Source organism: Mesoplodon bidens (assembly GCF_964165515.1).
Source record: "Mesoplodon bidens genome assembly, chromosome: 11".
NCBI classification, from domain to species: domain Eukaryota; kingdom Metazoa; phylum Chordata; class Mammalia; order Artiodactyla; family Ziphiidae; genus Mesoplodon; species Mesoplodon bidens.
Window position 1 is genome coordinate 64123610 of NC_138167.1, and position 13547 is coordinate 64137156.

The window sequence follows — 13547 nt, forward strand, 5'->3', positions numbered from 1 at the left end:
TGACCCAACCAGGGCAGGTTCGCCTCTCTGGCCGCACTGACCGTCTTTAAATTCTTCCAGACCTGCTCCCTCTCTCTGCCTCTCCTCCCTCTCTTCCAAATGAACTTCTCAGCCTTAAACAGCCTTCCTCTCAGCCTTCCTGCCAGGCGAGGCATTTTTTCCCTCCCGTGCGCCAGAGGCTCTGTCCCTGTCGGTCAGCGCGTGAACCACACGTGGTAAAACTGCTGGTTCATGGTCCGTCTCCCCACCGGGTCTTAAGCTCCGGGAGGGCAGGGATGGTGTCCCCTTCTTCACGCTGCCTGGCTAACCAGAGTGTGTGTGGTTGGCCAAGGGCCACATAAGTGGCACACAAGTGTCAAGAGTGCTTGACTTACTCATCACCTCCCTGAGTCTGTGCAGCAATCTCACAAAGGAGGGTGATGGCCGAAGAAACTGAGGTCCAGAGAGAGTAAGTGCTTGAGTGAGGCCGCAGAGCCAGTGAGGGGCAGAGAGGGACTGGACACCTGGTCTGGCCTGCGCTGGCTCACTCAGCAACACCCACAGTAATCAGCTGCAGCCGGGGACCCTGTCATACTGCTGGCACTGTGCTCTGGCACTGGGTGGCACCCAGAGCCAGGCACTGGGTGGTGGGCAGTGGCCTCGCCGGGATCTTTATTGTTTCTGGTGTCCCTGGGCAGAGGAGTGGTTTGATGTAGGTCTTGCAGGTATTTGCCCCATTTCCCTGGAGAGGGTGAATGGAAGGTGCTGAGTGATGCACTTCTGAGTGGCCTCGTGACAATCCGCCATCCTTTCCTCTGCTGGGGTCTGGTCGGGGGTGGGGAGAAGAAGAGCCTCTGGTCCCCAGCCCTGACTCCTTTCCCCACAGAGACAGATGCAGGCTCCACGGAAGCACACTGCCCAGAAGTGCCCAGGCCCCAGCGCTGCCAGCAGCCGGGAGCAGCCTCCACCCGAATCCGTCTACACAGTGAGTCCTCCGCCCTCTGAGGCCTGGCTCGGGGTCTGGTTCCCTGGCTCGGCCAGTGTACCAGCTGGGTGACCTCTCTGTGAGCCTCCACTTCCTCACCTGTAAACTGGGGACAAGAATTCCTGCCTGGAGGGATTTCTGTGAAGGTGAACCGAGGTTACAAGTGTGTGGCCCTGGCCCCTGGAAGGAGTGTAGGTGTGAGGTGCCACTGGGGTCCCCTCCTTGGCGTGCCCCTCCACTTCTGGAATGAGGGCCAGTGAGGGCACAGTTGGTGAGGAATGAAGAAAGTCCCTTCATCTGACCAAATGACGTTGACCCGCTCACCAATTCCTTCCTGTTTTTATTGCACAAACAACATCGGAGCAACAACACAAGAATCACAAAAAGAGGAAAAAGTCAGGCAGTGTCCCACGCTCTTAACACACCAACGATTTTCAATTCTTCACACTCCCCCTTCCCCACCACACACACACGCACACACGCACACGCACTCACGCACACACACGCACACTGTTTTATGTCCTTACAGTCAAGCAGAGACACGGCTGAGATGCTGTTAGTTCCCCCAGCCTGGCTTGCCCATCTGGTCAACACGTGGTCACTCTGCCCGGTGGCTGGGATGGTGACAGACATTCTTTTTTCAGTTACATCTATTTTAGTTGAACAAGTAACATATGCTCATTGTGGAGAAAGTGAAGAATAAATGCCACCCAGTGTCAGCTGGGGTCTCAACTCCACGGGGCCTCCAGCCGCCAGGTAGCAGTCTTGACTCCACACCTGGGAGGTGCACAGCCATGTCTGGGTCCTGCAGGTCCTCCAAGGGCATGTTCTGGGACTCTGCCTGTATGTGCTGTAGCTGTTCCTGTCCCCACCACCCTGACTCATACATGAAACTCAGGTCCTTCCTCGATGTCCATAAAACCCTGCACAGAGTGTGCTCAGAATATGGCCCGGTTTACTGAGGGTGAGGCAGGTGGGGACGAGGCAAAGGCAGCGTCCCTACAGGGCAGCGCTGATAACCCCAAATAGAACGTAACACAGCCACCTCTCATGGGGCCTTCAGCCCCTCCGCCCCAGGGAATTTCCAGCAGCCACTGCTTCCCAGGTGGCCCCAAACTTCCCCATATTCTCTCTTCTCGCCCAGCAACTCATCGTGGTATTTTCCTTAGGAGGAATTCTGGTGTCAACTGTTAAATAAAAACATTTCTCTCTCTCCGTACACACACACACACACACACACACGAGAACTTTCTATATATATCAAAAAGAAGAAAATAACCATCATCCTAAGCCTGTCTTCTTCCAGTATAAACACTAGTAACATTGACCTCTATACCTTCCAGTCTTTTCTATAAACACATACAAAGAGACCCATACACACACTCACACATAGTTTTTTTAAAAAAATTGGAGTAGTACAGCTATTTTTGTTCATGTTACAATATCTCATGAACATCTTTTCACATGAATAAATATCTTTCTCCAAGATTACTTTTAATGGAAGAGACTCACTTTTGCATGGAACATCTTTCTTGCCTGTGTTTAGACTTCTCTGAGGCTCAGGCTGACTTCTCTGGAGTGTGAGGAAGAGGCCCAAAGGCCCTGCCAGGTTGCAGGGTGGCTTCAGAAGGTTTTAGGGCTGGAAAGGAGATGTGAAGGGAGGCCGCACACTCTGCTAACCCTTGAGACCTGTCCCTAGCTGCTGGGGTTGGACCTGGGCAGATAAGAATGACGTTAACAAGAGAGATGATGATGTCATGAAGTCATTTGTTGAGTACCTACTACGTGCCAGGTACCGTTGTAGGATTTTATACCTGTTATCTCATTAATACTCATAATAGGGCTTCAGGGTACAGGTGTTGTCCCCATTTTAATTTACTTTTCTTTTTTTTAAATTTTTTTCATTTATTTTTGGCTGTGCTGGGTCTTAGATGCAGCATGCACACTTCTTATTCGCGGCATGCGGACTCCTTAGTTGCGGCATGAGGGCTTATTAGTTGCGGCATGCACGTGGGATCTAGTTCCCCGACTAGGGAGCGAACCTGGGCCGCCTGCATTAGGAGTGTGGAGTCTTACCCACTGGACCACCAGGGGAGTCCCTAATTTTATTTTCTAATTGTCTATTGCTGGTATGTAGGAATACGATTGATTTTTGTATATTGACTTTATATAGAGAGTAACCTTGCTGAATTCACTAATTAATTCTAATAGTTTCTCTGTACATGCCTTTGGATTTTCTATGAACCCAGTCATGTCATCTATGAATAATGGAAGTTTCATTTCTTCCTTGTTAATCTTCATGCCTTTTATTTCTTTTTTTTTTTTTTTTTTGCTTTATCGCACTGCCTCAGACGGTGATGGTGAACAAGAGTGGTGACAGTGGACAACATCCAGGGAAGGATTTTTTTTTTTTTTTTTCCGGTATGCGGGCCTCTCACTGTTGTGGCCTCTCCCGTTGCAGAGCACAGGCTCCGGACGCGCAGGCTCAGCGGCCATGGCTCACGGGTCCAGCCGCTGCGCGGCATGTGGGATCTTCCCGGACCAGGGCACGAACCCGTGTCCCCTGCATCGGCAGGTGGATTCCCAACCACTGCACCACCAGGGAAGCCCAGGGAAGGAGTTTTGTATACTTCTCCTCTATTTTCTTTGGATGGATACTTAGATCACTGATTTTCAATCTTTCTTTTTTCCTAATTTATGCACTTAAGGCTATGAACTTCCCTTTAAGTATGGCTTTAATTGTACCCCACAAGTTTAAATATGTCATAGTTTTGTTGTCTTTCAGTTTAAATTTCCCACTTGCCCCATGAGTTATTTAAAAGTCTTTTGCTTAATTTTCAAACATTTGTTTTTTAGTTATCATTCTGTTTTTTGTTTCTCACGAATTCCACTGTGATCAGAGAATACATACGGTAGGATTTTAATCCTTCGAAGTCTTTTGAGACTTGCTTTATTGTTGGCTTATATTTCGTGTGCATTGTGCGTGGCTGAGTGAGTGTTCTATATGTGTCAGTGAGGTCAAGTTTATTGATTGTGTTGCTAAAGTATGCCATATCCTTATTGATTATTTTGTCTATCAGATGTTGAGTGAATTGAGTTAAAATCTGCCCATTTGCTTGTAGATTGTATATTTCTCCTTCTGATTATGTCAATTTTTGCTTTTTATTCATGTGGAAAAATGCTCATGATATATTGTGACAGGAAAGAAAAGCTGTACTACTCCACTTTTTGTGTGTGTGAAAAGTTGACCTATTAAGGAGCATGGATTTGGAGTAAGCCAGACAGACTGGGGTTCAAAGCCTAGTTCTTTTGCTCACGGGTTCTGCTACTTAAACTTTCTGAGTCTTGGTTTCAAAACCTTTAATATAGGGCTAATGATACAGTATTACATTTACAGTTTGCAAACATGCTGTGATTTCTTCCATTTTAAATTCCTTATCTTGAGCTCACAGCCACCTCCAGTGACCCTGTCCTTTCTCGACGACTCCTTATAACAGATCTGTCAAAATTCCCTGTCTTCAAGTTTCTCTCTCTCCTTTCCGACCCACTCAGTCAGGCTTTCTGCACACCTCTTCTTTCTGCCCACCAAAGCCTTCCTTCTCAAGGTCACCGTTGACCTCCACATTGTTAAACCCAGTGGTCAGTTCCCAGTCCTCATTTTTCTTGGTTAGCAGCAGCATCTGACACCACCGAGCTCTCCCTCCTCCTAGACACACTTCCTTTACTTGCTTCTGGAACATTCCACTCTCTCCTAATGCCCCTCTGACTCACTACCATGCCTCCTCAGCCTGCATCCCTGGTTCCTTCTTAGGAACCAGAGAAATCCTGACCTCCAAACATTAGAGTCCAGGCCTGGGGCCCTTTCTCTTTGATCTTCACTCCCCTCCTTGGGAGTGAAGAAGCCTCAAGGTTCTGAGACCCTCTACACTCTGACAACTCCCAAATTTAAATGTCCAGCCCAGGCACCTCCTCTGAACACCAGAAGCAACTGCATTTGGACCCCTTTTCGGCTTCTCTCTCAGACCAATCTCCAATTCTTTACCCACCGAAGTGCCTCTTCCCACAGTCCTCCTCATGCAGTGAATGGTTGCTCCCTCCTTCCTGATGCTCAGGCTAAGCATTTTGAAATTGCCCTTTCCTTCTCTCCTTCCATCACTGCTCATATCGGATCCATCAGCACATCTTATTTCGAACATATCCAGAATCTGACCCTTCTCACCTCTCCAGGGCTGACGCTGGTGGGAGCCACCACCATTTCGTGCCTGGAGTCCTGCAATTGGTTTCTAATCAGCTGGCCCATTAGTATCCTTGCCCCACAGTCTGTGCTCCACCCAGCAGCAGCAGAGTGATCCCATCCAAACATAGATCACATCTCGCTCTGCTCAGAGCCCTTGGTGAGTCTAGGTCCCCCGAGAAGCAGACACCAAGACGGGGATAAATGTGTGATAGTTTTATTAGGGAAACCACCTGTGAGAGAAAATGGAGAAAACTGGGAGAGTCATCAGACTCTTGCAGATCTCATCCTGGGTAAAGGAAAGGGTGAAGGAAGGCAGAGAGGATGCACCGACCACCGCACCATCTAGGGAAGCTTCAGCAGGCCACGGGGAGCCCAGTCAGAGGAGTCCCAGGTCTCCCGGGGCGGGAGGCTGTGACAACATCCCGGCTGAGCTCAGCCATTGGCTGGCGGTAGCCCACGGTGTGTGTGGGGGGGCCTCTGTGCACATGTAATGATGGGTTTCAGAGCCCAGCAGCTGGGGCCCCGGGTCGATGCTGGTCCCTGGAGTTGGAGGTCTGCGGATCACGTTCTCATGACCGCCTCGGCCGTCTAGTGAGATAGAGTCTGTCTCACTCAGAGTCAACACCGGAGCCCTGACAGTGGTCTCTGAGAGCTCTGCCCACAGGCCCTCCCACTGTCTCTCCCCTCACTCACTCGCTTCAGGCACACTGGCCTCCTTGATGTTCTCCAGATGCACCAGGCTTGCCCCCCATGCCCACCCCGCAGGGGGGCCTTGGTGTTGGCTGCACCCTCCCCTCCAGAGTGTCCTTTCTGGAGCCGTCCAGGGGCTGCTCCCTCACTCCCCAGCTCTCTGCTCAGAGGGCACCTTTGCAGGGAGGCCTTTCTGACCTCCCCACCCTCTCCATGAGCCAACATCCCCATCTTCCTTCTCTGGGTCTCTCCATGGCCCTTACAGCCACCGATTTCTTTCTGATGGTGGTCTGCCTGGCGCCCTCCCCCGCACCAGCCCAGTGCCTGGCACATAGTAGGTGCTCAGCGATCAGCTGAGTGGAGGCCTGTTCTTAGCTCCCAGCTGGCTGGGGTTCCCTGGGGCTCGGTGCTGGGTACAGAGTAGGTGCTCCATGGCGAATGTGGGACATCAGCATTGTAGTTTCATGCTCCCCAGAAGCATCTGGCCACTGCCCCCCCTCAGCTGTGTTCCAGCCTCTGCCTGGCCCAGTGCCTCATTCTTGCTCTCAGCCTCCAGCCCTCCCGCGCCTCACGGCAGCAGGAGGGGCCTTTCCATCACACCACTGATGCCGTCGCTTCCCACTCAGAAACCTCCAGGGACTCCCCATTGCCAGCTCCTCAGCCTGGCACTAGAGGCCTTCATTGGAGGCCAAACCCAGCCCTGCCTCACCGGACTCCTGTCACTGCCGTGGGCCGTTTACTTCAGACGTGCCAGGACCTTGACCTAGAGCAGAGGTGCTCCGTCTCTCCTGAGTACCACTCCTTGCTGAACAAGGCCCCCGGATCTCACCCGTCTGCCCCGCAGAGGGCATCATGCAAATCTCAACATGCAGGTGTCCATGAGACCACAGCTCTTGTGTTTCCTTGGTGACAGGGGTGGGTATTACAGGGGGACCAACGTCCAGGACCCTCAGATTAAGTCCTGGCCCGGGGCAGCTGACTTCAGCTCTGGCCTCAGCCCACCTGGACAAAGGCCTTGGCATGGACTTCACACCTCTGCCAGGGCTGGTGACCACTCGGCCCAGCATCACTGCCCATACTGCGCAGCAGCAGGCAAAGGGCTCAGAGGGCCTGGATCCCAGACCCGTATCCCAGCCCAGCCCAGCCCAACCCAGCCCGTTCAGAGGCCTGGCCTTCTCCCCACAGGCATACCCTGAGGGAGGCAGTCCCCATCACCAGCAAGGAAGGCCAAGAAGGTATCCTGTTGACAAGGCTGCCCTGCATTTCACAGCCTAGTGATGCAGGTCACTCCCTGCATGCAAATGCAGCCCAGCAGGTCAGGACTTGTCAGAGGCTTCACTCAGCAGCTGCTAATTGGCAGCAACTTCTGCAGCCTCCCCTGCCCTCAGCCCTGCAGCTGCTCCCACCCACAGCATGACCCCCCGCAGTGTGGGGCCCAGGCCTGTGGGGTCCCAGGTCAGGATGCTCTTCTCTGGCTTGCAAATCACTTAGCTGTGTGCCCAGGCCAGTGGGAGCACACGGAGCAGAGGGCGGGAGGGGCTGTGTGACCCGAGACATCTCTGGGCCTCTCTGGGCTAATGCGTGGTGGGCAGCCCGCGTGGACTGGACACGAGGGAGAAGGGAACCATCTGCGGGACCCAAGATCTGCTCTCCTGCTGACATGTCAGCCAGGAGGCCCTTTTTCTCCCTTCACTCTGTGACCAGAAACATCCAGCTTGGGGGGCTGTCAGATTGTGGATCCAGGTCTGGGCGGACAGGCGGTAGAGGCCCAGGGCTGCTGAGGAGCAGATTCCCATCCCATGTGCCAGGCTTGCCGGCAGTGGTTGGTGCTCTGGGCAAGCATGAAAGCCCAACAGGCCAGAGCAGGCCTTGGAAAATGCCTTTCACCGGAATTTGGGCTCCTCCCTGGGACAGCCTTGCCCCCTTCCTTACCCAGAGGCAGGTTGGAAGCACCCCTTCCAAGACCCTCCCTCTTTCTTTTTCTTTTTTAAAAAATTTTAATTTATTTTTGGCTGCATTGGGTCTTCATTGCTGCACGCGGGCTTTTTCTCTAGTTGCGGCGAGCGGGGGCTACTCTTGGTTGTGGTGCGCAGGCTTCTCGTTGCAGTGGCCTCTCTTGCTGTGGAGCACAGGCTCTAGGCACATGGGCTTCAGTAGTTGTGGCACGTGGGCTCAGTCGTGGCTCGCGGGCTCTAGAGTGCAGGCTCAGTAGTTGTGGCTCACAGGCTTAGTTGCTCCGCGGCATGTGGGATCTTCCTGGACCAGGGCTCGAACCCGTGTCCCCTGCACTGGCAGGTGGATTCTTAACCACTGTGCCACCACGGAAGTCCCGACCCTCCCTCTTTCTGATGCAGAGGTCCCTAGGGCAGCCTTGCCATCCCTGTGTGTGATGCCCTTGAAGTGAGGGTCTCCCAAGTGCCAAATGGTTTATTACACAGGTTTTCATGCCCTGCTGCCTCTCAGAGCCTCCTTCCCCCCACCCCACCTCCCCTCCCTTCTCTTGCCTCAGAGCACCACCTGTCTCTCCAGCCTGCCTCGGCAACCCCTGCTTGCCTGTTGCCAGGGAAACCACCTCCTTGGCAAGCAGCCGGCATCCATATGACATGTACACGTGGGAAGGAAAGGTTCCTGCCTCTTGCTTAGGCTGTTGGTAGCTCTGTTCCGACATCCCCCAAGGAGTAGCATCTGCCCCTTGCCTGGGACCCCGGTGCCCATCAGGGTCTGAGGAAAGGTCCAGGCTGTGACCGCAGAGAGGGGAGGGAGGCATCAAGCCTCCCCTGATGATCATTCAACAGTTATTAAGCACCTGTGATTCGCCAGACCCTCTGTTGGGCCCTTTATGTACAATATCTCATTTAATCATCCATTGAGCCTGAAAGAGAGATACAATTATTCCCATTTTACAGATGAGGAAACTGAGGCACAGGGAGGTTCTGGGGTTGCCCATAGCTGGCAGGTGTCAGAGCTGAGAGTTGAACCTAGGCTTGTCTGATTTCAAAGCTCCGTCTCTTTCTACCATCCTGAGGCTTCTGGTCAGGCTGTTCATAGCTGGGCCAAGAGTGAGCGTGGCCCTAAGACACGCATCTAGCTGAGCGAGGAGCCCCCTCATCATAGCTCATTTGGTGCTGTTCCCCAAGTGTGCCAACCACAGCTACAGTGACCCAGCAACAAACCAAGCACAGCTGTGGGAAAGGAGTGTGACTCCAGTGGGTACCTAGGTCATCTGTGAGCACAGGCTGGGGTGAGGGGTGAAGGGAGACCTAGAGGGGTGGATGCGTGGGTGGGACCCTCACAGGGACAGGGCTTTGGCCCAGGGGAGTGAGGGGGGATGCCAGGAGAGCATCCTATTGAAGTCTTGGCCATGGGAGTCACATCTGGGGGCTGCTGGCTGCACCAAAGGACCTAAGGACAGGCAGGGACGGGGGGAGGGGGCCTGGGCCCTTCCTCTTGCCAGCTACGTGGGGGCCTGGAGAGCCCACCGGGCTGAGCACAGGCTCTGCTAGAGCCTTGAGGTGATGTGAGGGGGTGGCAAGGGGCACAGAGAGGACTGGCACTGTACCAGCGGGGAAGGGGTAAGATGGCTCCGAGAGGGAATGGCAGGCGCACAGGTGCAGCTGTGTGACTGCGAGTGGCAAGGCAGGGGGTGGTGGATGTCCCCTCACAGGTCTGCCCGGCCCCTGGGCTCCCTCAGGCAGCGGGGAGGTACAGCAGGCCGCTGCAGCCGGGGTCCTGCCCCTCTGTTCACCTTTCTCTGACCCTCCCACGTCTCCTGCAGGACCTGCAGCGCCGAGAGACCGAGGTCTACGACCGCATCCAGAGTGAGGCCAGCAGCCCGCCCTCCACCCAGGACCTGCTCTCCCAGGTATTCAGGGGCTGGGCAGCAAGCCTCGTCTTACACCATTTGTCCTGCTCCTCATCTGGGAAATGGGTAAATAGGACCAGAGGAGTGAGCCACCTGCTGCTGAATCAGAGCCCTCTCTCCGAGGCAGCTGGCCTAGTGGTTAGGAGGTCTGGTAGATTTGAACCCCTGCTCCACCCTTTACCAGCTGTGCAGCCCTGGCCAAGGGGCTAACCTCTTTGCCTGCTTCTCCTCGGCTATAAACTGAGGAGCCTAACAGCACTCACCTCCTAGATTTGCCATGAGGATCAAATGTTGTACTGGGACCCCGTAGGCGCCGTGCCAGATGAGCAATTGTAACTACCACTGGGCACGGTATAGTGTCTACACTGGCCAGTAAAGCAGGGGTGTTTGGCTTCTAGCTGTCCCCAGACTGAAGGTGGCTAAAGCTGGGAGCTGGAGTCTACACTGATGCCAGCCTGGGAGGGTCTGAACAGGGCTTCGTTATTATCACGATGGGGACTAAGGCATATCACTTGATCATGATTCTCTCTCTCTCTTTTTTTTTTTTTTTTTTTTTTTTTGTGGTACGCGGGCCTCTCACTGTTGTGGCCTCTCCCATTGCGGAGCACAGGCTCCGGACGCGCAGGCTCAGCGGCTATGGCTCACGGGCCCAGCCGCTCCGCGGCATGTGGGATCTTCCCAGACCGGGGCACGAACCCGTGTCCCCTGCATCAGCAGGCGGACTCTCAACCACTGCGCCACCAGGGAAGCCCTCTCTCTTTTTTTTAATACATTTATTTATTTATTTATTTATGGATGCGATGGGTCTTCGTTGCTGCGTGCTGGCTTTCTCTAGTTGCGGCGAGCCGGGGCTACTCTTCATTGCAGTGCGCAGGCTTCTCACTGCGGTGGCTTGTTGTGGAGCACGGGCTCCAGGACCGCAGGCTTCAGTAGTTGTGGCACGTGGGCCTAGTTACTCCGCGGCATGTGGGGTCTTCCCGGACCAGGGCTCACACCCGTGTCCCCTGCACTGGCCGGCGGATTCTTAACCACTGAGCCACCAGGGAAGTCCCGATCATGATTCTCTCTTAAACCTCAGTCTGCTCATCTGTAAAGTGGATGAGTGACACTTTACTGCAAAATCAACTGCCCCTGAATTCAAATGAGTTCTAAGTTAAGTAGCATCTACACCAGAGCTTTGGACACCATCAAGTGCAAGGTTGGATTCAGGAGCTCAAGGGCTGTGGGTAGGCACCTTGGAAAAGCCATCAGGAAGTGAGGGAAGTAAGTGCTTGGCCCCGCTGGCCCAGGTTGACTCTGTTTGTTGAATCTCCTATTCTCAAAGCCCTTTCTATACTCATCCCTGAACTAGGCTCTGATTGGAGGCAGGGCTTCCCCAAGGATGTCTGGGCCATCCCAGGCAGTGCCCACCATGTGCCAGGCCCTGAAGTCCTGGCAGGATGACTAGAAATGTTCCGGCCCTCCAGGATCCTCAGGTCTGCAGGAACAGGGTCACTGATCTTACAAACACACAGAGACATTTGTAGCCCCCTGTGAAGAGTGGGCTCTGGGGAAGGACTAGCCCAGAGCTGGGAAGGGGGCTCTTGGGGGTGCAGAGTGAGGAGGAGGTAGCCAGGGAACAGGTAGGATGGAGGGAGCACCCCAGGCAGAGGGTAGAGCAGCTGGGGAGGCCCAAGGCAGGAAAGAAGAGGTCTGTGGGGTTGGAGGGCAGAGCGCAGGCATGGGCTGGAATGATGGGAGAAGAGGCTGGTGAGGTGGGCTTGGGGACAAGGACAGGTCTCCCTGTCAAAGCTACTTGGGAAGCCATCTGTTTGTCTGCCTCTGCCTCAAACTAAAGTTGTGCAAGTTTGTTCTTTTCCCTCCCTACTGTTTTTTATTTTTTTTATTTTTATTTTTTTCCAGGAGAAACAACATAGATTTGAGGGTGACAGTGAATTTAACCTGGTCTATGAAAATCTCTAGGACAAGCTCTGCCTGCCCATGGGTCTTGCCCTGGATCAGAGGCCCTGGGGCAGCCTCTCCCTCCAAAGGACTTGATCTGTACCAGGAGCGAGGCCCCAGGGGTGCCCCATCACCTCACCGCCATATTTAAGAGGGTGTCCTCTTGCCTTGGCTTGCCCCACCCCAACCCCCGTTCTGCAGCCCAGCCACACCCACCGAGTGTGCCACATCTCCGGACCTTTGCCCAAGCTGTTCCCTCTGCCAGGCGGGCCCTCCCTCCCTCCCCAAGGGCTCTCCTGAACACCACCCAGAGCCCTTCTTACCCCCTCTAGACACACGGGCTCTCTTGCACCAGCCTGAACCACCAGGAGGTTCCAGCCAGGGACCCTTGTCAGTACTGTGTGCACAGGGGTCCCAGCGTAGATGAATAAAGGAGCAACTAGGCAAATGGCCCCCGCCTCCCTGCTCCCTGCCCAACTAAGCCAAAGGCACAAGGCGATCACACAAAGTAGATCAAGGGGATGGTGTGGGGGGTATGGGGTGTGGGCAAGAATGAACCATGCAGAGGCTGGGCTGGGCTCAGGGACAGAGCTGGAGGCCGGGGAGGTGGCTCAGTGGTGGTCGTCATTCTGGGGGCCTGGGACTGCGAGGGTCCAGGCACACGCAGGGAGCTCTCTGCCTCCCCCAGCAAGGACCCCAAGGTTGTTTCCCATCAGCCTGGCCCCCTACACTCTGTGTGCCAGCTGCTTCCTCACCGCGCCCTGCTCACCACCACCTCAAACCTTCCCCAGCCTCAGGGCCTCGCTGCCCCTCGTCTACTCTACAGCCCAGTTCCCCAGAGTGCCTCCACCTGGCCTATCTTGACCCCTCCCACCTCCTCTGTCTTTGTCTGCCTTATGTCCCAGCCCTGGCCCATGGGGATCGAGGCCAGCTCAGCCCCTTCCCTCCTTGCCCTGGGCCGGTCCCAGCTGCCTGGAGGCCAGCCCTCTCCGTCGTGGTCCGGCTGCATGGCTCTGTTCTTGGGCCTTCCCCTGGGGTGGGCGGAGGGGTCCTTTTGTGCTGCAGAAGCTCAGGCCCCACGGCCCCTCAGTGTCTGACCCTGAGCCATTTCTGCTGCTCGAGTGTTCACGTTACCCCTCATTTCACCTCTCGGCAGCCCTGCACTGTAACCTACCTCACAGGCAGACCGGGGCTAAGGGTGGGCTCACCCAGGCTGTCAGGCCCTGAGCCCTCCCTCCTCTGCTCTCCCCACCCCTCCCCTGCTTTCCACTCTTTGGTCATTCGTGCAATGGGCAGGCCAGTCCTCCTTCCACACACCCAATGCTGCCCCCAGGGGTCCCTCACGTGCCCTCACACACAAACCCCAATGTGCCCGGGACGGTGTTGGCCCGAGGCGCAGGCCCCGGCCAGACCCCCGGCTGGTTTGTGGGTGGCACCTTCAGCCCTGCAGGTCGGGCCCCCTCAGGGTAAGGGCTGGGGCAGGCAGGGTGGGCCTGGGCTGACGTCAGAAAGAAGCCCCAGCCCCTCCGCTAGGGCTGTGTGGGGCCCCCTCGGGCCCCCGCGACGGTTCACAGCCTCTCAGCTTGGTTCTGAGCCTGGCCTTGGAGCACACAGGAGGGCTCTGAGCAGGATCACGGGGCTGCGGGGAGAGGTCCCCGCTTGCCAGAAGGCAGTTTAACGAACTCCTAGCCTGTTTAGGGAGGCGAAGCTGCCTGCAGCAGAGCTGTCTTCCGGGCCCCTGACTCCGTCAGCCTGAGGCAGAGGCCAGGGCTGGGGTCCGGGTGAGGGAGGCAGGCCGCTCAGCATGCAGCGGAGCCTCTCCAGGGAAGGTCAAAGACAGCAAGACAGGAGGA

At 55.2% G+C, this 13547-nt stretch overlaps 1 protein-coding gene across 1 annotated transcript in view; it reads left to right on the forward strand.

The window, feature by feature from the left end:
* NFAM1 (NFAT activating protein with ITAM motif 1) overlaps positions 1-12145 on the forward strand; it is a 34275-nt gene extending 22130 nt beyond the window's left edge. Inside the window, exons 4-6 of the mRNA XM_081249158.1 lie at positions 866-964; positions 9667-9753; positions 11656-12145. Coding sequence (XP_081105284.1) covers positions 866-964; positions 9667-9753; positions 11656-11715 — 246 coding nt within the window. The 3' untranslated portion in view covers positions 11716-12145. The remainder of the gene's footprint in view (positions 1-865; positions 965-9666; positions 9754-11655) is intronic.
* The last annotated feature ends 1402 nt before the right edge of the window (positions 12146-13547 follow it).